The following is a 25,082-nucleotide window of genomic DNA, read 5'->3' on the forward strand; positions in this document are numbered from 1 at the left end:
TTCTTAATGCTGTGTCACGTGTTACTTTGTAAAAAAAAAAAAGACGTGCCATCTTCATGGCATTAATCTTGAGAATGAAAATAATTGGAACTGTAATGTGTCCTAGGAAGAATTACTTTTTGGAGTTCTGTATAAAATGTTAAAATGGTATTATTATTTTTTTATTTACTGGTGCCATGTTATATGTTAACTGAAATGCTTCAGCAAAGCCCATTTATCCAGTCCTAACTTTTGTTGCAACTGCTGCCTTGCCAGATTTTGACTTGTGCAGTACCTGTGTACCATTCAATATTCCTCATTTACTAATAACTTTGAACTTGAGCACTTCATGGTGTAGTACATTAATTTTGCATGTATATCTATAAACTTAGTCTAGTATACTGTACAGTATGGAGAAACTCCTTTGTCCTGTGAGGCCATTTAATTTCCCCTGTATTCTCATGGTGGAAACTATGAAGACGACTGTCTTCTGGGATGTTGTTCCATGTAATCTGGTAGAAGTTTACTTACATTTCAGAGGTGCTTACTGACTCCATCGTCAGGGTAATGATGTAGGTGGTAAGCATCTCTGAGACACATGAGATGACAATTCTACCTGATACAACATTCCAGAATACATTCATCTTCAAGAGAGAAGTAATGAACGGGTAAGGTGGAGTGTGGAGCTCCTCTTGCACACGAGAACAACTGGTTTGAAAAGTGCACTTGATACTGAAGTACGTTGACATGTGTTCGTTGCAACTTTACATTTTGAATGCTGTGTATAGTACGAGGTGCGATCGGAAACTTTCCAGACTGTGTCAATAGAGGGCGAACCGGATGTAGTACGAGCTTCTGCCTTTAGGTGGTGCGGCCTACATTCATAGTGAATCAGTGTGCCAGCCGGCATCATCGAATTAGCATTTGTTTCTTAGTTACGGGCGTTTTGCGATTTCGGAATGGCGGATTTTCATGAACAAATCAAATTTTGCCAAAGACTCGCCAAAACGGCTACGGAAACCTATGAAATGCTAAAGCAAGCATTTGGGGAGTCCGCAATGGGTCGTGCACAAACTTTTGTGTGGCATTGACGTTTTAAAAATGGCCGAACCTCTGTCAATGATGACGAGCGTTCTGGACGACCATCTTCGAGCACAACGCCTGAAAATGTTACGAATATTCGGCAGGCCATTCACGAAGATCGACGTCGTACCATCAACGACTTGTGCGACATTGTTGGGATAGGCTATGGGACCTGTCAGCTGATTCTAAAGGAAGAACTCCACATGCGACACATCGCAGCCAAGTTTGTGCCAAGGCTCCTGTCTGAGGACCAGAAGCAGAATCGACTTCTCGTTTGTTAGGAGCTCAAAGATCTTGCATGAACCGACCCCAACTTCCTTTCTAAGGTTTCCTCTTCCCAAAGATGAAAATTCAGCTAAAGGGAAGGAGATTTGAGACGATAGAAGTGTTTCAGGCAGAATCGCAGATGGTGCTTGACAGGCTGACAAAAAAGATTTCCAGGGATGCTTCCAGGCTTGGCAGCGGCGCTGGGATCGTTGTGTTCACTCCCAGGGGAACTACTTCGAGGGTGATGGATGAATTTAATACCTGAGATAAGTGTACGGGTTTTTATACGCGCAGTCTTGAAACTTTCCGATCGCACCTCGTATATGCACATAGCCTATCATATATGTTAGGGCCCTTCTACAGCCAGGCATCCATAAGTTTATATTTCAATAACAAGGTCATTTTATTCCAAATCCCACTGTCAAGGCCTGTATGCAGCCTTATGTATGGTTATTCTAGCTGTCATTGCAAGTGAACCATACAAGTTTCTTTGAGCAGCTCCATTTTTATTCAACCTCCAAGTATATATAGGTGCAGATAGCCATTACAGCTGATGCGCCTCTAAATCCACACATACACACATATATGTTCAATAGCATTCCGTCAATTAACAATTTAAATCACACTCCATGAATTAACAGTTTAGTTTGTGATTAGAAAACATCCTTACAAAATTAATATCTAATTATTGTGTGTTTATTGTACTATGCAGAGCCGGGATAGCTCAGTCAGTATAGTGACTAGCTATGGGCTGGACGACAGGGGTTCGATCCCCGACGGGGGCAGAGGGTTTTTCCTCTAGCCTCTGCGTCCAGATCGGCTCTGGGGCCCACCCAGCCTCCTCTACAATGGGTACCGGGGGTAAAGCCGGCCGGGGCGTGATGCTGACCACTCACCCCCATCTAGTGCTGAGGTCAAGGAAGAGAGGAGCTATACCTCCACTCACCCCAAACGCCTACATGGCGTATAGTGGGACAAACTTTACTTTTACTTTTATTGTACTATGCAGATAAGAGTGAATAGCAAATCCATTAGACTAACATTCCAGGTGCCAGTTACATCCAGCTGGAGTCATTATGCTTGTGCTCTATATCCTGCAGTGCATTGTAGGGCATATGATCAAATCTTGCTCAGGATTGGTGTTTTGTTAATGCTTACAGTTGTATGCCACAGAATGTTATTGTTTTAGGGATTATTTTGATTTTGCTAGTCTTGCATATGAACTGTCATAGTTGATATGAATGAACCTTCTTTGTGTTCAACAGTAATACAATTTATTGCAGCATTATCTTTGCACATCACAACATTTCTTCAGGCCTGAGAGCTGTGTTTCTTCATTTTATGAACATTATGCAAAGAATGTATAATAAAAGTAGTGTCCTTGGCTGGATAATAAAGTTTCTCCATACTGTAGTAACCGCATCTCTTGTGTGCACGGTGTGTGTGTGCGCGCGCGCACATGTGTACACTGACACGTGCATGTTTTGGATGGTGTGTGTATGTGTATGTGTGTGTGCACTTATGAATAGCCAGTAACTTGGAGGATCACAATGACCAGTTGAAAGCCCAATAGATTACTAATTGTATATTATTTATAATTTCTCCAGAAATTTATTGAATGTATTCAGTTTATAATATTTTTGAACTCCTTGGAACTTTAGTAACTAGTAACAACATATTACAGTGATAATCTTTGGTATTCAACAATTTAAGTAGTGAGGTTAGTGTCAGAATGCATTTAATTTGATTTTAGTTTTTCAGTTTGTTGATCACAAAGATGCATGCACTTATGCTAATTATTCAGCACCATTATCTTTGGAATATGTCATTTTCAGCATTGGCACCAACTTATGTGTTGGCATAGTTTTGAGTAATCTAAAAAAAACACTAATACAATTGAGATTTAGGTTTTTACAACAGCGATTATGAAGATGGCTGTCTTGTGGGTTGTTGCACTGTGTACTCTAGTAGAAGTTTACTGATATTTCAGAGGTGCTTGCTGCCTTCATCATCAGGGTGATCTGATAATGGAAGCAGCAAGCACCTCTGAAACATCATTAAACTTTTACCAAACTACATGGCACAACAACCCAGAAGACTGCCATATTCACAAATACAATTAAGTTTATCTGTTTTAGGTGTATAAATAACCTTCTCTGGAGCTTTGTGGACAATAACTATAACACTGTGATAATTTAACATAAAGGTTTTAAGCCTGCCATTGGCCACAATCTTAAGCTATTTACATCCACCATCCATTCTTGTAAGTCTCATTTTTGTTTGTTATTACTTTTTCAACTTGATGAATTCAGAAAGAACAGCGAGGTAGTGGTCTCAACTTTTGTTGCGATTCTGTCTCAGCAATTGCCTGGAGGGACTGGGGAATACCATGAAACATCTGTCAGGGTGGCCAGGCTTAAGATGTAGAACTGGACCCTCAGGTTCCTAGTGCAAAACTAGAATACTATTCACTCAGCCAGAAATTCCTTTAAGTGTTGTCCGTAAGTAATAATATCATGAAGGTGGATATTGCTCCTTGATCCATGGGTTGTAAAAGTGAGGTTGTGTTTGGTGGAAGGAAGACAGTCTTGACCTCTAGGCCATTGGTATTCAAATCACTCAAATCTGGAGGGTGACCAGGGGCATTGTCCATGGTTAATGTAATTTGTTTTTTCTCGTCGCATTTTATATTCAGTTTTTTGTTTAATTATTTAAATTTTAGGCTGTAGTTTATCATTTAGTATTATAGTTTTATTACAATGGTGGGACCATCTGTGTCTAGGAAGTAGGGCAGAGTCGTGACTCATCACCCCCTCCAATCGTGATCTATGAGAGGCGCAAAAGTGAAGTGGGCATAAATTGAAGCTGCGTAAACCGAGTCCTACCAGTACTTCTGCATAAATTACCTTGTAATAATGCATTAGTTGCAAATTTCAGGTTTTTATGGTAGTGAAAATGTTGATGTTGGTAGTTTGGGTTGTAATACCATGTGGATTTTTTTTAGGCAGATATCAGTGTTTTGCAAAAATTATACTGTCTCCATCTTCAGCCTCTCAGGGCAAGTCCACTCAACCCAGAAGAACAGCATAGACAGGAACACCAATTATTTATTGGATCGATAGAGAATAAAAGTTTTGTTCCTTTTGCTTCATTTGTAGTACTTCATTTTCTTTATTAAAACTGTAAGTTAAACTTAATGCTACAGATCATTCATGTGACCATATAAGTTATTTTGCAGTGGAAACACTTGGTTGTCTTTGGAATAACTTTTGTCTGGTCAGTTCCTTCATTGTTCGTCTGGCATGTATGTTCATGTACTTTTTTATTTATATTGTTTTGTTAATGATTTTATGTTCGCAATGTCTATTTACATTGACATTTTATACAGTTGTCAGAATATTTACAACATAGTTTGTTTTTTAAACACTGTAACGAGCAAGCTAACCAAAATACAAATTAAAGTTTCAGTCGAATAATACGGATTTGCTATATTTCACTTAGTTATGTTCATCTGCTTTTGTCTTTCAAACTACCACTTTCCATAATACTTTTTTAAAATATTGTTAAGAGGAATAAAAAACAATTATATCAAAATGAGATAGTGAGAGAACAAGAGAACAAAGTTGAGGGTGTATTGAAATGTGTTGTGGTAAATATGATACTCTGTTCATACAGTAATTAATTTCATGAAGCACAGGGTGTGTAATGTTATGTCTTAATCATATCTAAAATCTTTATGTTGTATTCTGCAGCGTTGAATGTCTGTGACCGTTCCTTCCTGCCATATGTATATGTTACATGTAAAATACTTTTGGAATGATTTTATTCGGAGGTTGGCATCTCTTGTATACATGTTGCAAGTTACTGTCTCCATCATCAAAGCACTGCTTATGATCATTTACACATCAGTGTCACAAGTCACAATTTGAGTATTTCATCATTTGAATATCCCAGTGTTTTAAGTATATATTTTATCCATCTGAGATTGTTTTATTCCATTTGTATTGACTTCCAATCTCATTTATTCCACTATTGTATATTGCATGTTGTACTGCAAGCAGAAGTAACTTCAATACTGCAAGTCCTCTTAGTATTTGTGTACAGAACTTGGCCAGTGTAGGAAACCGGGATGATTATGCTCGGTGAAGTCTTCTTGGGTTATAAAGTGCATAATTTCTAATAGAATTCAGGCATTTTTAAAGACACTTCTACTACCAGTATCATGACTAAGAAGAACAAGAACTGATAACACTTATGAAGTTATACTTTCCTTTGGTTTCAGTGTTTCTGTAACAAACATATAAATAATAGTTGCCTTACAATGTTGATGTAAGCTGTGTGAGGATCTTCCATTATAGTATTATGCAAAAGTTGTAAGACATATTGAAAAAAAGAAAAAGGGGAAAGAAGAGGGGGGGAAACTAAAAAAATTGTAATATCAGATTTGAGGTTTTGATGATGGTGAATATGGGTTCTAAAGATGGAGGTAGTATGTTCCTCAAAAACGTTGGTGTCTAACTACAAGTCCACATGGCAGCTCAGAAGACCAACATTGAAAAACTTAAAAACCTCTTAACCCCACATGTTCTCCGTGTTGGGTGCAGTGGTTATACCACTGTGAATTAGTGCATTGCATTTCCTTTGCCATGCATGTCAAGTCATTTATGAGGACAGCTTGCACTGTGCGAAGGTGATGGCAGTAAGCGACAAGAAAAGCTTACGTGACATCTGAATGCAATGAAGTCTTCTCAGGCCCAAAACATTAGATTTCAACTCTAATCTCATCAAGGTTTATGATTGAGGCAGACAGTCTTCGAAGTGTTGGATGACATCAATTTTCACACAGCTGATCATCCAAGAAGGGTAAATTGCAAGAGACTTTAGAGTGTTTTCCCTGTATTTTACATCCAAACACACAAGTTATGTAGTAGCAGCTGTAAGTGGCACTGGATGGTGGAGTGGGAGAAACACTGACAATAAGGGAAGATGGCTACCAGCCTAGTACAAAGTATCTACCACTAATTTGATTGCTTCATCGAGCTAGTTCCCATGCAGGAACATATTCTTTTGCAGAAGACCATGCCATTTCTATTGTATTCAAGTACAAGTGATATGACAGAAGTCAAATTATGCTATGACCATTTTCTGTTAGTAAAGCTTTAATTTTGTAAGTTTTGAAGCGTGACTTACTCCTATGAACGCGGCTGTACAATTCGGGCTTAAACATTTTCTGTTTAGAAGGCATGTTATGATTTGAAAACAAGTTTATCATTTCAGATTTTTGGCTCAGACAATTGGTACTCGATTAATTTGCACTTGAACTACTTCTAGTAATTCCAGAAAGTGATATTTTTATGGTATTCACTGAATTTCTGACCTGTTATTTATAGAATTGCGGCATTTGGAATAAGCTTGTGATCACTGTGCTTTATTATTGAATGACAGTACAGAAAATGAAAAAGGTTACCATTCATATTTGTTGTATTCAGAACTAATATCTGGTATTCATGAATTTGGTATTTCGAGTGCATTTTATTTAGCTCTACATTAGTCCAGTGTAATTCCTGTATACACGGAGTTGATTAAAAGTTTGTCATATTGATTGTGTTCTTTTGGATTGTGACCCAGTGTAGTCTTGTAGGTGGTTACTAATGTTTCATAGGAACATACTGCCTCTACAGCCCTCTGAAACACTGCAAGGCTACGTAAATGGCATCACAATTTAGAAATCCACAGTTAACGTTTTCACCACTGTGATAGTCCCAAATCTCAGAAGTTTATAATTTGTATCAACTGATCATCATCCAAAACATTTATACATAAAGTGCAGTGTAGATTTTAAGATAAATGCATCTTTTTTTTGAAATGTTTTCCATTAGTCTATAGGTTATGAGAAAAATAAATTGACTTTATAGTATTATTACCTTTGCAATACCAGATTATATCTTCAATGAATAAATATCAAAATGAATGAGTTACACAAAACTGGAAAGATTGCATTTGGAAATTATGGATTGGAAAATATGTGATGTGTGAAGTGCATCTTTCTACTCTTGCTTGTGAGAATATTTGATTCTGTGCATCATGGCTAATTTGTAATAATTTAATATTATATCACAGTTTTCTGTAGACTTAAAATTTCTTGTCAAGAATGACAGGAAAATCTAAAGTAGGATTTTAGAATCATTTTTATTAAAAGGTCTAACAAAGCAGAGTATAAAAATTAACTACACTGATAATTGTTTAATTAAAGATTATAATATGTTTAATGCGGTGCAAATAATGATTTAAAAAATTATTCGCAACAAACCAACACATACATTTTAACATTTAATATTATAGACTATACACTTCATCGTTTGACCAGGTTGTAATAAGACGTTAATGCTCTCTGAATTGTGCTGTTCTGTCAAAAGTTAGTTTCTGATAAAACAATGGAATCAGTAGAGAGGAAATAAAACAATGTTTGAAAGACGTATTCATGCATTCAGTGAAAGTTATGTAAATTACATTGCAGTTTTGTTTCTCTTTTGTGAATAAAGTGTGTGGGTAAGAGTCATTGAATAAATATGCTGAAAAGACATGTATATGTTTTGCATTGGCTGCAGTCTAATAATGATTTTTAAAAATAATCACCAACCAATTTTTATTTTATAGTTAGATGTAAAGGTTAGAATATACAAAACTGCAGTTCTGCCTGTTGTTCTGTGGGTGTGGAATTTAGTCTTTCATGTTAATAGAAGAAGATGGGTTGAGGGTGTTTGAGAAGAGAACATTTTTACTCAAGGGGTAGTAACTAACAAGATACTGGAGAAAACTGCATAATGGTGTCTTCAGATATCACTAGGATGATTGACTCAAGAGGACAAGACAAGTGAGAAATGTCTGCAAAATTGTAGTAGGAAAATCTGAACTTGTGAAGATGTGGACTGCATTCATCTGGCTGAAGAGAGGAACAAGTGGCTGGTTCTTGGGAAATGATTATTTTGGTTCTGTAAAGGGCTGGGAATTTAACAAACTGACTGCTGCATTCAGATAGTCGATTTACAAGTAGCTGCATAATATAGCACTTACTTTATTTTTTAATGTTATATTATGTGTTGCTTCTTACACTGTGATGATGAGTGTTGCATGATGTCAGTATGTAAGCCTACTCACTATTTATTTTTTAGTGTTCTTTTCAGTAGTTGATGTTCCACTTTATTTATTTCTCATTTTCTTTGTCTTTATTTTTATCTTACCTTCCGTTCCTTTGTGGTTCTGCCCTTTCCAACACACTGTCACCCACCATTGCCCCTTGCATAAATCACACCGCATTATGCCTTATCACATCCACATGGCCAAAACTGGCACCATACAGCAACAGAACCAATGTAAAGTCCGGAGTGTCCGCCCTGTCTTCCACCAGCACGGCGTTTGGAACGGCAGCAGCCAATACTCGTCTTGACTCACATACCAATGGCATTGATGAGTCACTGAAACAACAGGTGCTTGCCGAGGAAGAAGCAGCCATGAATCAGTACAAGGTATTTATCTTCTTAATATCTCCGAAGTCTTAAGCCGATTGTGAATAGATACTGTAGGAAAAGATTACAGTTGAGAAATAGATGTGCGTCAAACATTTAAGATATCATTTTTTCCATGCTTAAGTACTAGAGTAAAATATTACAATGGATCTCGAAGTAATACAGTAAGGAGTGGGCAGCTTTGATCTGGGTTAGAGTATGGGTCAGTAGTAGTCTCTTATGAATGTGGTAATGGATCTTTGGGACGCATGAAAGGCGGGGAATTTTTTTATCAGCTTTAGTGACTGTTAGCTTCTGATGAAGCACTGTGTTGCATGCAGTTTATTGTTGTTTATGTTGATGAGGAAACCCGATAAAGAAGTGGACATTTTTTTTCAGGAATGTTATACATGTTCATTATTGCCCATCACATGATATGATTTCTTGTTCTGTAGCAGCTTGCTCGATAATATTTTTAGGCCAAAGTGTCGTCTCCTACCAGCAGTGGTGGACCTAGTACCAATCCATTCTTGAGTTCTCCAACAGCAGCAGCTAGCAGCACTGCACAACCCATTGTTGATCTGTTCGGATCTCTGCCTGCCACAGCTGATGCACCTCAGGTTATTAATCTTTATTGTCTTTATTATTTATTTATGGTTTATTTAATGGTGCTGTCAGGTGAGACTATGGTATGTTGATTAATGAACAGTGGATTCAAAGGATATAAAAGGAAATGATTGTGGCCTAATTTAAAGCACTAGGGACTGAGGAACACCTTGGGAAACAGTCAAGATGCACAGTCTCCAGAACAGATTTGATCCTGGGATGCCCCAGATAAAAAGCAAGCTATCTGATCACTCAGCTGTTATAATTGGTTTCACTGTCTTCAAAATTATAGACCTGTCTGAGCTTTCCTTAGAACAGGGATGTGTATTTGTGTACACTTGGTGGCTCAGTTGCACTATTTTGAAGTGACTGAGCTGAAGAGCCTTGCAGAAAAAAAGTTAAAAACTGTTACATACTCATAGGTCTCAGTTATCTACTCTGACTGAAGAAACTTCATACATGTTACTGGGAATATCCAGAATCTGTTTAGACTAGTCCTAGACGAAACTGGAAACTGCTACCACTGCTGGGAGTTTCTAAAATTTCCTAGGTGTACATGAAGAGACACTTGAGGTTTTCCTGGTTTTGCCTAGGGCAAACTAGTTTAGATGGATTTTGGATATATCTGGTAACAGATATACCAAAATACATTAACATTATTGGTAATTTATTTAGAAGGGTTGTTTTTTTACCAGATATTTTACAGGTGATTTGTTTAAGGAAGGCTTTTTGAACAGGGTATGTAGCACATAAGGGAGAGATGTGAAATGTTTACAAAATTACAGTTGGACAACCTGAAGGGGTCACTTGGGTACCGAGGCATAGATTGGAGGATAATATTAAAATGGCTATAATGCAGTAATGTGAGGGTGCGGGCTGGACTCATAACATTCATTAAGGTTTTCTTGTCTTTTGAATATAAATTAGTATAATTTATGTACTTATGTAATGGGTGGATTTATTTGTAACCTATCACTACTTTGTATGAACTCTTTACTTGTATCATGTGGAATCTTTATAATAGTATGAATTGTACTTGTGTGTGTGTTTGTAGTAATATGCTTTATTTCACATCCTGTTAACATTTGGCTAACTTGCAGGCCCATGGAATATAGTAAAGATGTATGTAATTTTTTTATCACTAGTTGATATACATGGGCACACTGAACAGATAAACCAGCCCCTTTCACACCCTCTGCCAATAGGAAATGAACCAGAGCCCTGTAGTCTTACTTGGTATAAACTAACATTGGTGCAGCCATGTTTGCAGTCTGAATGCAACTGATGCACCAGATCTAAAGTCACCTTGAGTGATGTTCTGATGTCTGAGCTTACGAGTTTCAGTACTACCCAACAACATAGATCTGAGTTTGCAGAGATTATTTCTTTGCTGTTTACATTCTTAGTGCCCCATATAATATTGTGACGTGGCGCTGAAAGAGCACACGGCTCGCACTGGAGGGGAGAGGCTGCGTAACTCCCCTCCCTGGCTAGTGGAAGTAGACTTCAGGTGTGACAACCGCGGAATGTTCCAGTTGGCATATTCTCCTCCTTAAAACAACCTTAGAGGAAGCAAATCTTCTAGATCCTTGGAGTCTGGAACATTCCGTGACTGGGCCGGCGAATATAAAAGGTCGCCTCCCCGAGTGTTAGTAGTCCTCAAGTCGCAGAGGCCTTCAGCCGAAGCGGCCCCACCCTCTCTGGGTTCAAATCCCAGAGAACCAACCAACCAAAATCCTTTGCACACAGGACATGTTGCCTGATGGGGTAACCTCTCATCAGCAACAACAGACCGTAGTTTGAATAGTCGAGGCTTCCGCCACGACAAATCCCCCGTTAGCTTAAGCATGTTCCCATTTTAGTTATAAGGCTCTGTTTGCCATTTCCAGCAGTGTATTTTGTACTCAGGAATGGTGATACCTAGCAAGGGACGATGCCTTGCACTTGCGCAGGATTCCACCCTTAGTTAGCTTTTTGGTTGGTTTGGTTGTTAGTAGTTTTGGCATGAGTCTTGTGTGGGGTCTCTGATGGAAGAGTGTGTAGAGAGTTCTGAGGCATCGAGCAGTCTGGTGTGGCACCAAGGGCTGAGAGAGGATCATGTGTGTATGTAAGGAGCACTGGGTTCGTGGACCATGGCGGCTGAGGAGCCGAGGGCTGTGTGTGTGTGTGCGTGCGTGCTTTTGTGCATGTGGAGAGCGCCAAGCTTGGGGGACTAGGACGGTTCGAAGGACAGTGCATGTGATCTGAAGAGAGAGTGTGTGTGTCACGTATAGAGACAGAGACCTAGAAACTGTATTAGGAGAGTTTCCTGTGTGTGCATACTCTGTAAACTGATTTATTTTCAATAAATCAAGGTTGACATAAATCCCATAGTCAATAGTTGATAGACGTTGACATCACAATGTACTGCATTGTAGTTCATTTAGTTGAATGCGTGAAACATTTTAAATATTTTATGTAGGATTTGAGTTTTTCATTGCAATATGAGTGTAAATGGCAGTCTTCTGTGTTGTTACATTATGGTTGTATACCAACATTTTAGAGAAACATATTGTCTCCATCTTTAGGACTTAAGATTGCTGCAGTATGTTCCTGGTATGGCACAACAACCCAGAAGACGTCATCTGTTTTGAATATTTGTCTTTATTAATCTTTATGTTTCCATTGTGTCCTCAGTCAACTAAAGCCTCCGATGACTTGCTGCAGCTGAGTGCCAACCCGTTTGCTGACATATTCTCAACTCCACAACAAACTGCTTCTGTCCCAGTAGCAAGTGCTACATCTGACATGTGGTTGTCCAATGGTTGGTAGCATTTATATTGTGCATTGAGTCTTTCTTGTATGTTTTGAGAAGACTACACAGGCATTTTTTACATTTACAGGTTTCCGGGGTGTTCAGCCTGCTACAAATGCATTTGTGTCAGACCAAAATTTTAGTTCTGTCTTTGGAGGAACAGAGACTGGTTCTGGTGAGTAGTGATTACAAATTAAAACAAATGAGGGCAGTGGATTGAACTTGAATGTCCACAATTTAATACAATGTATTGTGCTAAATTTTCTCACCTGCTAACGCCACTTTGAACTTATATTTTAATTTATATAGTTTTGTCACATATTAGTTTACTTTTGTTACTTCTGTAAGTCACATGTATATAACATGAGGAGTTCATTATTTCAGTTCTGTTTCTTAATAGCATTTGATTATTGCATTTTCCTTCTTCATTAGGTACTTTTAATATTGCATGGCTCCCTCCATGTCTCATCACAAATGCTTGTGTGCACTTCATTAATATCATCTCATTTTCTGTACTCTTTTTTTCTCCTAATCCATAAATGACAGATTCAGTCCACAGATCCATTATTTTGTCTATTTCCTTATGGAAATGTGTAAAGTGAATGGTTGATTGTGTTAAGAGTGTGTAATGTATTGGTTTAAGCAAATGTTATGTGAAGTAAAACTTCTGCAAGGCTTGTTGCACTCTGTTGGTTGGAGAAATATACAAGTTTTCATTGTGATATTTCAGCCAGATATAATAATAACAACATTTATTTGAAGACATGTAATGGTTCAAAAGAGGGTTTTAATTTGGATTGGTGAGCACAAGTGTTCATCTGTTCTCTTCACCATGTGTTGTTCTCTCTGCAAGCTGCGTCTGCTGGGATGGCCGCTCCGAATCCCTTCATGTCCGACTTTAGCCCAGCTCCTGGTGGCCAGCATGTGACCTCATCTTCTGCAGTTGGGGGTGGGATGGGATTGTTCGAGGATCAGGGCTTAGGCAATGCAGGCCAAATGAATACTGATGCTTCCACTGATCTCTTTGGTGCCAACTTTAGTTCTGTTGTGGGTTCTGCTCAGGGACCCGCAGTTGGCAGTCAAGGGACAGATTTGTTTGGGGATGTTTCTGGAAGTGATGCCACTATCCTTCAGCCAACTGAAACATCAGGCATCTCTTTAGGGTTTGAAACTGGTGTGGGAGATATAAAGACAGGCTCGGGTAATGAGGAAACTAAGGCAGTGGATGGTGTGAGCATCAGTGAAGGGTCAGAGATAGGGAAACCTCAACAGCCATTCTCATCATTCCCTGCTCCTGTACCCCCTGCCCCAGCTCCTTCTCCTGTGATGCCATCTGGTGCTAATAAGGTGACATCACCACCCCCACCTCGCCCTCCACCACCCACCACAGGAGGAACACCTCGTGTCATGTCTCCTGGCCCTCTGAGTGGGTCCCCGAGTCGTCCACCACCAGCTTCAGCTGCATCCAAGAGCGCATTTGATGATTTGAATGATAGCATCCGAGCCGCATTGGGCAGCTCACCGACTAGACCCCAACCATCTGCTGGTGCTGCCACTCAAGTACCTGGACAGGGTGTGGTACCAGTTCCAGCATATATGGGTGGAGCTGGTATTGCAGGGTTTGGGGGGTTTGACATGCCCCTTCAGGGTCAGCCGGGAGCGGTAATCCCACAACAGCCGCAGGCTATGATACCAGGGGGAGGAGGGATGGTGTTTGGTCCGCCTGGTGGCACTCCTATTGGCTATGGTTCTCCAGCAAAGCAAGGAATAAGCATGACAGGTGATGATGTTCGGATGCTCTCTTTGCATTTTGTTACTAGCTGCTCTGGGTAGTGTTTTGTATGCTGCTAAACAGAACAGAATTGGATTGCAAGAATGCTGAAAATGCATTGTGGTTTTCTACTTGCCTCATTAACTTTGTAATTAATTCATTATGCCAGTTATTTAGAAGCTGTAGCATGCCATGTTGTTTTCTTTTTTCTTTCTTATCCATACTGTAAAATTTAATAGGGTTAGCTGTGTGGTCTTAGTACTTCAATAAAATCTTCTCGGGCTATCAGCCATGACAAATTTTTAAAAGATGTTTTAAAAATTTGACACAGCTGATTGCCCGAGAAGATTTTATTGTGTTACATCGCCTTGAAAGCTTCAAATCATACATCTTAGTACTTCTTATATTGCTTACTTCCCAGTCCCAGCTGTGGCCCCCACACAGCAAGTGAAACTTACTTATTAAGTTCTCAACCACAAGGTTTCACAGCTTGAGATTAATGTGTAACTTCAGCTTTGAAATATAGGTTTTGTCAAATGTTTAGAATATCCACTATTTCGGCAGTAATTTCAGATGCCATCTTCAGAGCGAATATTTAGGTGTTTGGCATATTTGGAGGCCTTATATAGGGGAGGCAGAATTGCCTACTTTATATGAGGCTTTCGAAAATGTTGCTGAAACATTGCATAATTCTTAACATTCAACAGGGCCTTATGCGATAGCTGAAATACACATTACCTACTGAGTACTTCAGAGATAAATTTTAACTCAATATGGTGTCCATTTATATGATTATAGGCAATACAGTGGCATGTGATCGCTCTGAATCATAAAAATTTATTTTAAAATGAAAATGTGATAATGTATACAAAATGTACTGTTGCTAGACCTCATACCATTAATTACAGTATTTGCTTTGATTTTTTTCCACAAACTTTTGAAGAGAGCTATCAAACAGATTTTTTGCTGTTTATGGTCACTAATCTTTCCTTGTGATTTTTTCATAGTGCATTTTCTAAAGTATAATGTGTTGAAAGAAAATCTATGCATAATAGAAGAACCAAAAGCTGCATTTGAACTATGTTCAGTACAGAAACCACTCAGTATTGAAAAATGTTGTTCATTTATGAAAAGTTCATGAACAACAAAGCATAATGCGGGCTGTGTTTCATTGCAAAGTAAGTTGTCCTGGTATGCACATTACGTTGTTCAACTTTCAGATCTTATGTTAACAGACAAATTACGTCACTTTCAAGGCATTAGATGGTAGAGAAAACAACTCTTGTATATGTCATATTTATATTAAAATGAAATATTTTTAGGCATGTTTTACTGCTGTTCATAAGAACCTTTTAGCTCATCACTACACAACAGTGATGATAGATGAATGAATTTTTGTCATAATTGGCTTTAGTTATTAAAATTTATTGATAAAATATTATTTTGATTCAAATAGAACAAGGTCGATGATAAGTGTAGGCAAGGCTCACATACATTTTAGTAAATATTGGCAATTGTGGAATTGGTACAGATTGAAATTGTATTTGTCCAAAAGGCAAATGTCATTCAGTATAATGAATTTATTCTTGGGCTACCAGCTGTGTCAGGTAGTGTAGTGGAGAAAACACCAATGCTTCAAGAACCTTGTTTGTCCTCATCCTCAGGGTATTTGATAGCCTGAAAAGAATTCATTATACGAGGCGCGTCCCAAAAGTAAGTTTCCCTGGGGCCGTTTACAGAAACAAAACACAATTTCATGGAAATATTTATTGCAACAGATACAGCAAGTGTCCAGCTATTTTTCAACATATTCGCCACCGGAATTGAGACATTTGTCATACCGTGGGACCAACTTTTGAATACCTGTGTCGTAGAAGTCTGCCGCCTGGGATTGGAACCACTGTGTGACAACCATCTCCGCCTCTCTGTCATTCTCAAAACGCTGACGCTGACCGGACAGGAATTTCTTGAGGTGTAGGAAAAGATGGAAATCACTGGGAGCGAGGTCCGGGCTGTAGGGTGAATGATTAAACACCTCCCAGCTGAACTCCTGCAGGAGACTTGCTGTCCGTCAAGCCGTGTGCGGCCTAGCGTTATTGTGCAAGAAGACAATACTGGCACTAAGCATCCCGCGCCGCTTGTTCTGAATGGCCCGTCGGCAGGAGCTGGAATAAGAATCTCCATCTTCAACAGCAGCAACGATGCTACTGTGAGAACGCGGGAAGTACCGTTAGTGCATGCGCCATGCTACGTCATTGCTCTATCACGTACGCACAGTCGCTTCGCTCAATATAAGGTTTGCTAGCTGTGGGACGAGTGGGAAACTTACTTTTGGGACTCCCCTCGTACTTAGTCGCCGTGAAAGCTTCAGATCTTACGTCACTTTATGAGACTTTTTGTTTAATCGTTCTCGATGCAGATTCACTATGCATAACATTGTGAAATTCTTCTCTCTCCTCTTCTTCTCACAGATGCAGTTGTGGTTTCTTCATTCCATGCATGGAATTAATCACATGACAGTGCTGTGTCTAATCACACTTAATACATCATAATTAAGATGGTGCAAATTCACAAATTGGTTCATTTATAAAAATGACAATAGTAACTTGGCTTAGTAACTACCTCACGCTACACAGCTTTATCTGTCTTTGTTCTCTTTTAAGAGTCATCCTTTGCATCTCTTCTAGCTGCTGTAGACAATGATGTTGTACAGTTCTTAGTCTCTGTTATAGAATTTGGCATTAAAAGTAACACTTTTTAAGAAGAGAATACTTTACATATTTATTTGGGTACTGTGAGATCTGGATATGTGATTGTAATTCAATATTAGTTGAACTGAAGGATTAATAATATATTTCTTAGCTACATCACATTGTTTTCCCCACTGTTCATGAGCCGGGATAGCTCGGTCAGTATAGTGACTAGCTATGGGCTGGACGACTGGGGTTCAATCCCCGACAGGGACAAAGGATGTTTCCTCTAGCCTCTGTCCAGATCGGTTCTGGGGCCCACCCAGCCTCCTGTCCAATGGGTACCGGGGTCCTTTCCCAGGAGTAAAGTGTGGCCGGGGCATAATGCTGACCACTCACCCCCATCTAGTGCTCAGGTCAAGAAAGAATACGAGCTATACCTCCACTCCCCCCAAGCGCCTGCGTAGGCATATAGCGGGACTTTAAAAAAAGTTTATAGTACTTATAGTATTTTTAATTTGAATATTGTATTACTTTTCCTTTTTTTCACCCTATCCTCCATGATTAATAATTATATGAGCAGTTTTATTCCCAGTGCAGTTAAAACACCTGAGCATCATCTTCACCAGAATTTGTTTTGTTCTAGGAGCAAAAATGCAAAATAACTTGTGTATTAGATATTGTACAGTTGTGAAACTTGCATAGTGTGTGGTTTCTTTCTGGTGGGTGAATTATTTCTGAATAGTAACAGCATATGTATTACCGTGTTCCATTACGTATGAGGAATGTGTGTGTTGAAGATAGCTGACGTCTGAGATGTTATGCCGTGTTGTCTAGTAGACGTTTACTGACATTTTAGAGGTGTTTACTGCCTCCATCATTAGGCTCCTGATGACGGAGGCAGGGAGCTTCTTAGAAACAACTGTAAACTTCTACCACACTACACAGCACAACATCCCAGAAGAAAGTTGTTCTTATACTTGGTGCCATGAGAACCTGAAATTTTGGTGTAGGCATTGTTAAATTACACACTAGTTTCAAATAAGATGTAGTGCTGTTCACAACTTTTGTTTCATTGGGCATTTTCAAGGCTTTGATTACTTTAATAATATTACACGTATTTATGTAGAGTTTACTTTGTAAGTTTTGAATTTAGTAATTTCACAATTGGTTACTGGTATATTTATGCTGTGTTGGAGGAAATAGGGTTAAGTTATCGAACACTGCATTTTTGGAGTAGAAGAAACTATTTTAGACATTTATGCAGTACGTAACTCATTTCATTATGTCACTGAGTGGAAAGTGCTGTGACTTGTTCACATGACTGTTTTAATAATAAAAGTTACCTTATGCTTTTGTCACATTTTCAGTTTCCCCTTCCCTGTGCTTTGCTTAGAAGCTGTGTGGGTAATAAGGAATACTATGTACATTTGATATTCTAAACTTGACACTCATATTATTGGCATTTCACTGTATTTTGCTTGGTTTTATTAGTTTTTTGCTTGTTTCATAGGCAGCTATACTAGTGCTGTGGTGGAGTGTGTCATTGGATTTTATTTTGTATTTGTTGATTTATGTGTTCTTTTTAATTTTTCACTTACAGCAGTTCCCATTGCTTACGCAGAATTGTTTGTTGTAGCATTGCTTTCAGTAGCCCAAAATTTTGGACTTGTACGTTACATTTAATGGTGACTTTAATGGTACTTAACTGTGGGAAATATTTTAAACCTAGATAATATTATTTTGTTTGCATTTGTAAGGAACTTTGATACTCTGCACCAATGAGGTAATATCGTTAGCAAAGTCAAGACAAAGGTTGCTTGGAATTACTGAGATTTTACAGATGTTAATGGGAACCTCCTGCCATCAGGCAGGATTTTGACTATCTAGTATGAATCTTTGTTCACTGTTGAGCACATTTTATTACAATGGTTTTATTTTTAACCCTGGACCAACTGCTGGGTTTACATGTTGAATAAGATGTTTTAATTAACTCAATACAGTAGAATGTTAGCTATTTTATTTACCATAATAGTAGTTTGAATTGATGGAAGGGTAAAAACATTGGTGGCATGCCATATTTATTCTTCATAATTCTGTAACTCTTTTTCCAACTGTCACAGCATTTTAATGGCCATTGTAATTTAACTAAACCTTGAAGATATCCGTCTTCTGGGTTATTGCGCTGTGTAGTCTGGTCGATGTTAACCAACGTTTCAGAGGTTATACTGCCTCCGTCATCAGGGCGATCGCCCTGATGACGGAGGCAGTATGACCTCTGAAACGTTGGTTAACATCGACCAGACTACACAGCGCAATAACCCAGAAGACGGATATCTTCATACTCACCGCTGTGAGAACCTCAAGTCTTACATAACTAAACCTTACCCTTGTTTTCCTTAAACTAAACTATACTGAAACAATGAAATTGCTTATTTATTATGACAGTCTTTGAATATTTATATTCTTCTTGACCAGAGAAGTTACCAAAATGTTATGAATATATATTCTCATGATCGTATTATTTACAGTACCCACAAACTCTACTGTAAAAACAATGTTACTGTGAACATATATTTTTGTTTATGTATGTGTGATGCCGCTTGGTCGCTGGGACCGTGGGTTCAAATCCCACTCAAGCCATGGATGTTCGTCCAAGTTTTTCTGTGTTGTGCTGTCCTATGTACAGGTAGAGGCCTTGTGACGGGCCGATCCCTCATCCAAGGAGTCCTACCGAATGTCTAATAGATTAAAGCCAACGAAAAGTTGGGACCCGCAGTGCTCAGGCACTTGAAGAACGGGTCGTTCCCAGTATCCCAGTATGTTTACTCATTAGCAGGGAGATAAATGGAGACTTCTGAATGAAAGGATTTCAAAATCAGAAAGTAACAGATTTCCAAAGAAATTGAAATAGTGATCAGTGGAAACTGAATGTAAATAATGGTGTCCTTGTTTCATGCATTTTGGAAAGTTTGGTTGAATTTGTACCATCTTTGGAACTAGTTAAACTTATTTGGTTCTATGTTTATTACTTTAACTGTGTGTGATTATTGGAATCCTTCTTTCTAATTTCTTTTATGTGTAACTTTCTTTTGTTGTTATTCCTCCAGTGTTCCTTTGTATTGTGCTCCATTCATATGCAGATGGGGATAAAAAGAATGAGGATTTGTTGATACATTAGTGAAGTTACAAATATTTATTTTATTAGGTAAATTTAGAAGTAAAGTTGTCATGTAAACCACCACAGCATTGAGGTATGTAAGATGTAACCTTGCCATTAAAAGGAAGTGAGTGGTCACCTTCATGTGTCACGTGCTTCATCTCGGGGGAAGAAACTTTGCTGTTGCCCTGTTGAATGTGAACTTAGGTAGGTTGCAGAGCTGGTCTGGACATAATGACAAAAATAAAAATTACTGCCTCTTCAGGAAATTGAACCCTAGCCATTACATTAATGGCTGAAACACCCTGATTGTTTATTTTGTTAGGTGTATGGTCAACTTTTATTGTATTGATAATAAGTATCAATGTATAGGATTTGAGGTTTTCATAGCAGTGAGTTTGAAGATGGTTGTCTTCTGGGTTGTCGCACCATTTAGTAATGTGTATTGCGAGAAGGAATTACCGAATACGATAACAATACACTGACACTTCCTCTGTCCCAAAATGTTACCAGTCAGTGTATTGTTATCTTATTCGGTAATTCCTTCTCGCAATACACATTACTAAATGGTTCATGAAGAGCAGCAATTTTAATGTGATGTTCGAGAATGAACACACATTCTGCTTGTGCATACACTGGCGTGAGCAGTGGCCTAGGAACTAGGGTGACCTTGATTTGAGTGTCTGGGAGGGGGGGGTCTTGCTTCTAATTTCATTTTTGTGCTGTGGTACATGATTGTTGGCTTGCATTCTAGATGTCACGCACTGTATAAATGAAAATATAGTAACAGACCATCGAAACTGGTAAATGGGCCAACATGGAAACAAATACAGTGATACGTAGACCTATTCTCTTTCTAAACTCTTTATCAGCAGTGATTAGTGTTTTTGCATAAATACTCTTGCAGTCAAGAAAGTTTCTTTATACAGATTAACTGACAACTGACATAACCAAACTCCCAAAGTCTAATCATTCATATCCCATTTCGGAAAATGTTTATATAAAACTCATCAACACTGTTGTTGTTATCATTATTATTATTAGATTCATTATACTAATCACTGGTGGTCGTAGCCAGATCATCCCAGTGTTTTGAAAATTTGTACAAGTGTCTACAATATTGATATGAACTGGTTGTGGTGTCCCAGTTTCTGATTTCAGTGGCTAAGAGCGGAGTTCGTCATTAAATGTTATAATATCATTATTTGATGGTCATTTTACATCTGCCCTTGATAATGGAGGCAAAGGTGGTCTCCAAATTTCATTGCATTTAGTTATCTTGACAGCTTTCAGTACAATATATGTTCAACATTGGATCCCCTTTCTTATCATCTACAGTCGCTGCAATATAGATTTTATCATCCTTTGTATTATAAATATGTCTCATAATTATATTTGATTGGTGGTTGTAGTTTATTCACAACTTGAAGTTATCTCTTTTGTCTGTTAGGGTTACACTGTTCCATTATTGTTACTTTATCTTGTATAGTTTCTGAAAAATGAAGGTGTATGAACTCGGCTATATTTTTAGAATAGATACATTTGTAGGTGATGAGATTACAATGTTACAATTTCTGTTAAATACGTTTTCTTGTAAAACATTCTCAAGTACTGTTTATTATGACTGAATTGTAAGTAAAGTGTAATATAACAGTCAAATAGAAACGGGTGAACTGTGACTTGAAACTAAAAAAATGCCTGTGGTATCAATAGAACTATTTGTCATCCACAAATCTCTTCAGGCCCAGAAGCTAGGCTGTTAAATTTTGTAGTCATAATTTTGACTGGATAATAATATTTCAAATATTTGTATTACGTCTTACATGGTACATCTTTTTTCATTCCTTGGATCCATAAGTTAGTCAAATGACAGTAGGATGTGGAAAAAGTCATAATAGTGCAATACATGTATGCAAGGACAGTTCATACTTGTATGTTACAAATAAATTCACCCATTACGTACAGTAGATAAATTATACTGCCCGTTTATGTTCTATAAAATCAAGAAAATTTTTATGAACATTGTGACTTATTTGTAAACATTAGAAATTTGTGTGTAACATTAAGACGTGTGTATATTTCTTCTTCAAATTGAATTGCTGAGAAGAGAAAGCACTTGCTGTCGAAACACTGACAGATGATAATATCAGATATTTTGTTCATATTGGAAACTCTCTCAGTGAATAAATGAGCCTGTGAGGGAACTGGAGACAATTAAGTAGGAAGATAGAATTGTTAATAGATATGTAAAGTAAATGTTTATTTAAAATGTGGCAATTATTTATTACATGAAGAAAAAACTAGAAAATATTAAGAGGCATATCTGCCAGGATGAGACCAGGACCTTACAGTCCGGTGGCAAATTAATTTATAATTGCACTCTTTGAAGTTAAGACCAATAAACCGTCAAAGGTGTGGTGGACTACTTGTAGACAAATAGAGGGAAAGTCACTGTCTTCTGGGTTGTAGCACCATGTAGTGTGGTAGAAGTGTACCAACATTTCAGAGGTCCTTGCTGCGTCCATCATTGCCCTGATGATGGAGGCAGCAAGGACCTCTGAAACGTTGTTAAACTTCTAACAGACTACACTGCGCTACAACCTAGAAGACTACCATCTTTGGACTTAACCACTGCGAAAACCTCAAATCCTACAAATAGAGGGAAGTCTGGTAGGCCATTGTAGTGTAGTGTGCTTACAACAGGGCTTTTCTGTTTTCCTGTTGTAAGAGACTTTTAATAAACTGATGTGATGTCTGTAGTGATTAATAGGGTTCTTCAGCGGGCTCTTGTTATGACATAAAATCCAGATCTGGAGGCCAACTCTGATAATTCAGGCTACTTGTGACTTGGTTTAAATGAGATCAATGCTGCTTCATTCCACATCCATCCAACCCATCATTCATGATCTTGCCATTTGATACTATGCAGTCGGAGCAGTTATAAAGGTGTCCTTAAATAAGTAAACTTCAGGATCAGGTTCTAGGTAGAAACAAAGTGGCATTATAAATAGTGAAGATCATTATTTAAGAAAATTGGGAGTATGTAAGGAAGAGAAGGCGTGTGTTCATGCAGATAGAGGAGAAAAGATGTAATGACAGTAAAGAAAAGGCCATGACAACGAGAATAGATTGGGAAATGAAATCAAGTGGCATAGAAGTATGGATAAGGTAAATTAAAAGTTAGTTCCAGTGAGTATAGCCGTGTACAAAGAATCGTCGACTGCCACTAGTTTTGCTACTCTTCCCTGAGTAGTCCATTATATTTCCATTAAGAATGTGTATAGTTCTCAAGAAATATCTGATGTTATCATCCACATGTTCCCTAGCCTTTGCTGTGATAAGTGCTCTCCTGTTCACAGCTGACCATTTGTAATTTTTGCATTTGTATGATATATGATGTATTATTTTGTATGTTCTTGTGTTACTTTTAAGCACTACTTGATTGCATGACTAGAGCATGTGAGGTCTCATACAGGCAGTTAAGAAACACAAATATGATGAACAGATTTTGTTGAGGTCTTAATCCAGACCACATACAGTAAGAATTATTGCAGTGTATCTTTGAAAAATCTCTCAGATGGCTTACTCGAAGATAGTTAGCTGATCTCTTAACTTTTGATGAATGAATGAATGAAATTCATCGTGTAATTAATTGTAACAGTTACGACAACATATAAACAGTTTGGCAATTTTACTTCATGACAAGGAAATGCAATGAATATTTTTATGATAAATATTACAAGCACTGGCAGTTTAAGTATAAGTTACCTAATAACATTGTTTTATTAGTGTGTTATATAACAGAAAGAACAAATTAAAAATAGAAGTCACGTATACTTCTGTTGCTTCTTTCTTTCTTTCTCTTTATATATACACACACGACACATGCTATATTCCTCATAGTAAATACTTCTGTAGCTTTTCTTAATGTAAACATTTTCAGGGATTATTTTGAGCGTAGCTTATAGATATTAGGTTAAATTGTTTCGAGTAAAATTTAAATCTGTGAATTTGCTTTATGTGTTACATCGTTGTTGTATGCTTTATGGTAAAACCTGATTTAGTTACTGGTGTTAAAGTGACGTCAGGTGCTTGTAGTGGCTAAAAAATTTCAAGACAATGGTAAAAAATTATTATGCTTATTTGTGTATAGGAACATGCAGAGTGTTGCAGTTGCTCTTGTCTGTAAATGTAATGTAATTTAATGTTATGTTATTTCAGCACCTGTAGGCACAGGGACTGCAGGAGTTGCACAGACTGGTGATCCAACAAGTGGGAAGGTGTTAACCGGTGATCTTGACAGCAGTCTTGCTTCCCTTGCGCAGAATCTCTCCATCAACAAAGGTGGTCAGGCAACAGTGAAGTTAGTACATTTACACATTGTATATAAACTTCTAATGTCAGCCATTCACCAGGGCCTCTTTCATGATGGCAGGTTGCACTCTTTGAAGGTGAATTGGCATTAAAATAGGTTAGGCTTTAAGACCTACATCTTATCTTGCAACCTACTTATTTATATTGTTAAATTTGTAACTATAAAACATTACGCAGGATTCGTAAAGCTTTCTATACTGTTATAGTCATTAAGTAATGACTAAAGGCTTAATCCCTCTACCAGCAAAGCTGCTTCAATCCGTTTTGCTCATAGCTCTGTAGGTAAGGAAGGGAGGCTTGAGGCTTCTGTGTGATCAAACCTATGTACACACATCAGAGGAAACTTAAAACAGTAAAATGTGCAAATTATTATCCTTTGTAATGATGTATATAATTTAAATGAAATTCTACACTGGTAATTCCAGTTATTTTTACATTCAATTATAACGAAGATCAGCTTATCAGTGCTGTTTCATTAAATAACCCCTGTTTGCACTGAGAATCATACAAGATCCATAAATACAAATTAAGAACTATTAATTGTTAGAGCAGATGGGACATAGTTACCACTGGGCTTTAAAGGGTTAATAATATCTAAACTTTATTGCAGGCTGTGCTTTGCCTGCACCTGTTTATAACCCCCTGTAGCTGTTAAGGGGTCCGCAGTGGCTGCACGGTCTGAGGCGTGGGCCTTGTGCCGCTTGGTCGCTGGGACCGTGGGTTTGAATCCCACTCAAGCCATTGATGTTTTTCTGTGTTGTGCTGTCCTGTGTACAGGTAGAGGCCTTGCGATGGGCCGATCCCTTGTCCAAGGAGACCTACCAAATGTCTACAGATCAAAACTAACAAAAAG

The 25,082-nt window shown here is 38.1% G+C and overlaps 1 protein-coding gene across 6 annotated transcripts in view; it reads left to right on the top strand.

The window, feature by feature from the left end:
* lap (phosphatidylinositol-binding clathrin assembly protein lap) overlaps nucleotides 1-25,082 on the top strand; it is a 92,384-nt gene that overhangs the window by 57,028 nt on the left and 10,274 nt on the right. For 4 of the 6 annotated variants that reach the window (XM_022075420.2, XM_022075423.2, XM_022075422.2 and 1 more), the window contains 6 exons: nucleotides 8,690-8,855; nucleotides 9,314-9,454; nucleotides 12,117-12,243; nucleotides 12,323-12,409; nucleotides 13,088-14,014; nucleotides 24,077-24,218. In XM_022075420.2, the coding sequence (XP_021931112.1) occupies nucleotides 8,690-8,855; nucleotides 9,314-9,454; nucleotides 12,117-12,243; nucleotides 12,323-12,409; nucleotides 13,088-14,014; nucleotides 24,077-24,218 (1,590 nt within the window). The remainder of the gene's footprint in view (nucleotides 1-8,689; nucleotides 8,856-9,313; nucleotides 9,455-12,116; nucleotides 12,244-12,322; nucleotides 12,410-13,087; nucleotides 14,015-24,076; nucleotides 24,219-25,082) is intronic. The other 2 variants (XM_022075421.2, XM_087349670.1) reach the window with 2 other exon arrangements.

Source organism: Zootermopsis nevadensis, unplaced genomic scaffold, assembly GCF_977971745.1.
Source record: "Zootermopsis nevadensis isolate Lab colony 2312 unplaced genomic scaffold, Znev_1.0 Znev_ptg000016l, whole genome shotgun sequence".
Taxonomy (NCBI): domain Eukaryota; kingdom Metazoa; phylum Arthropoda; class Insecta; order Blattodea; family Termopsidae; genus Zootermopsis; species Zootermopsis nevadensis.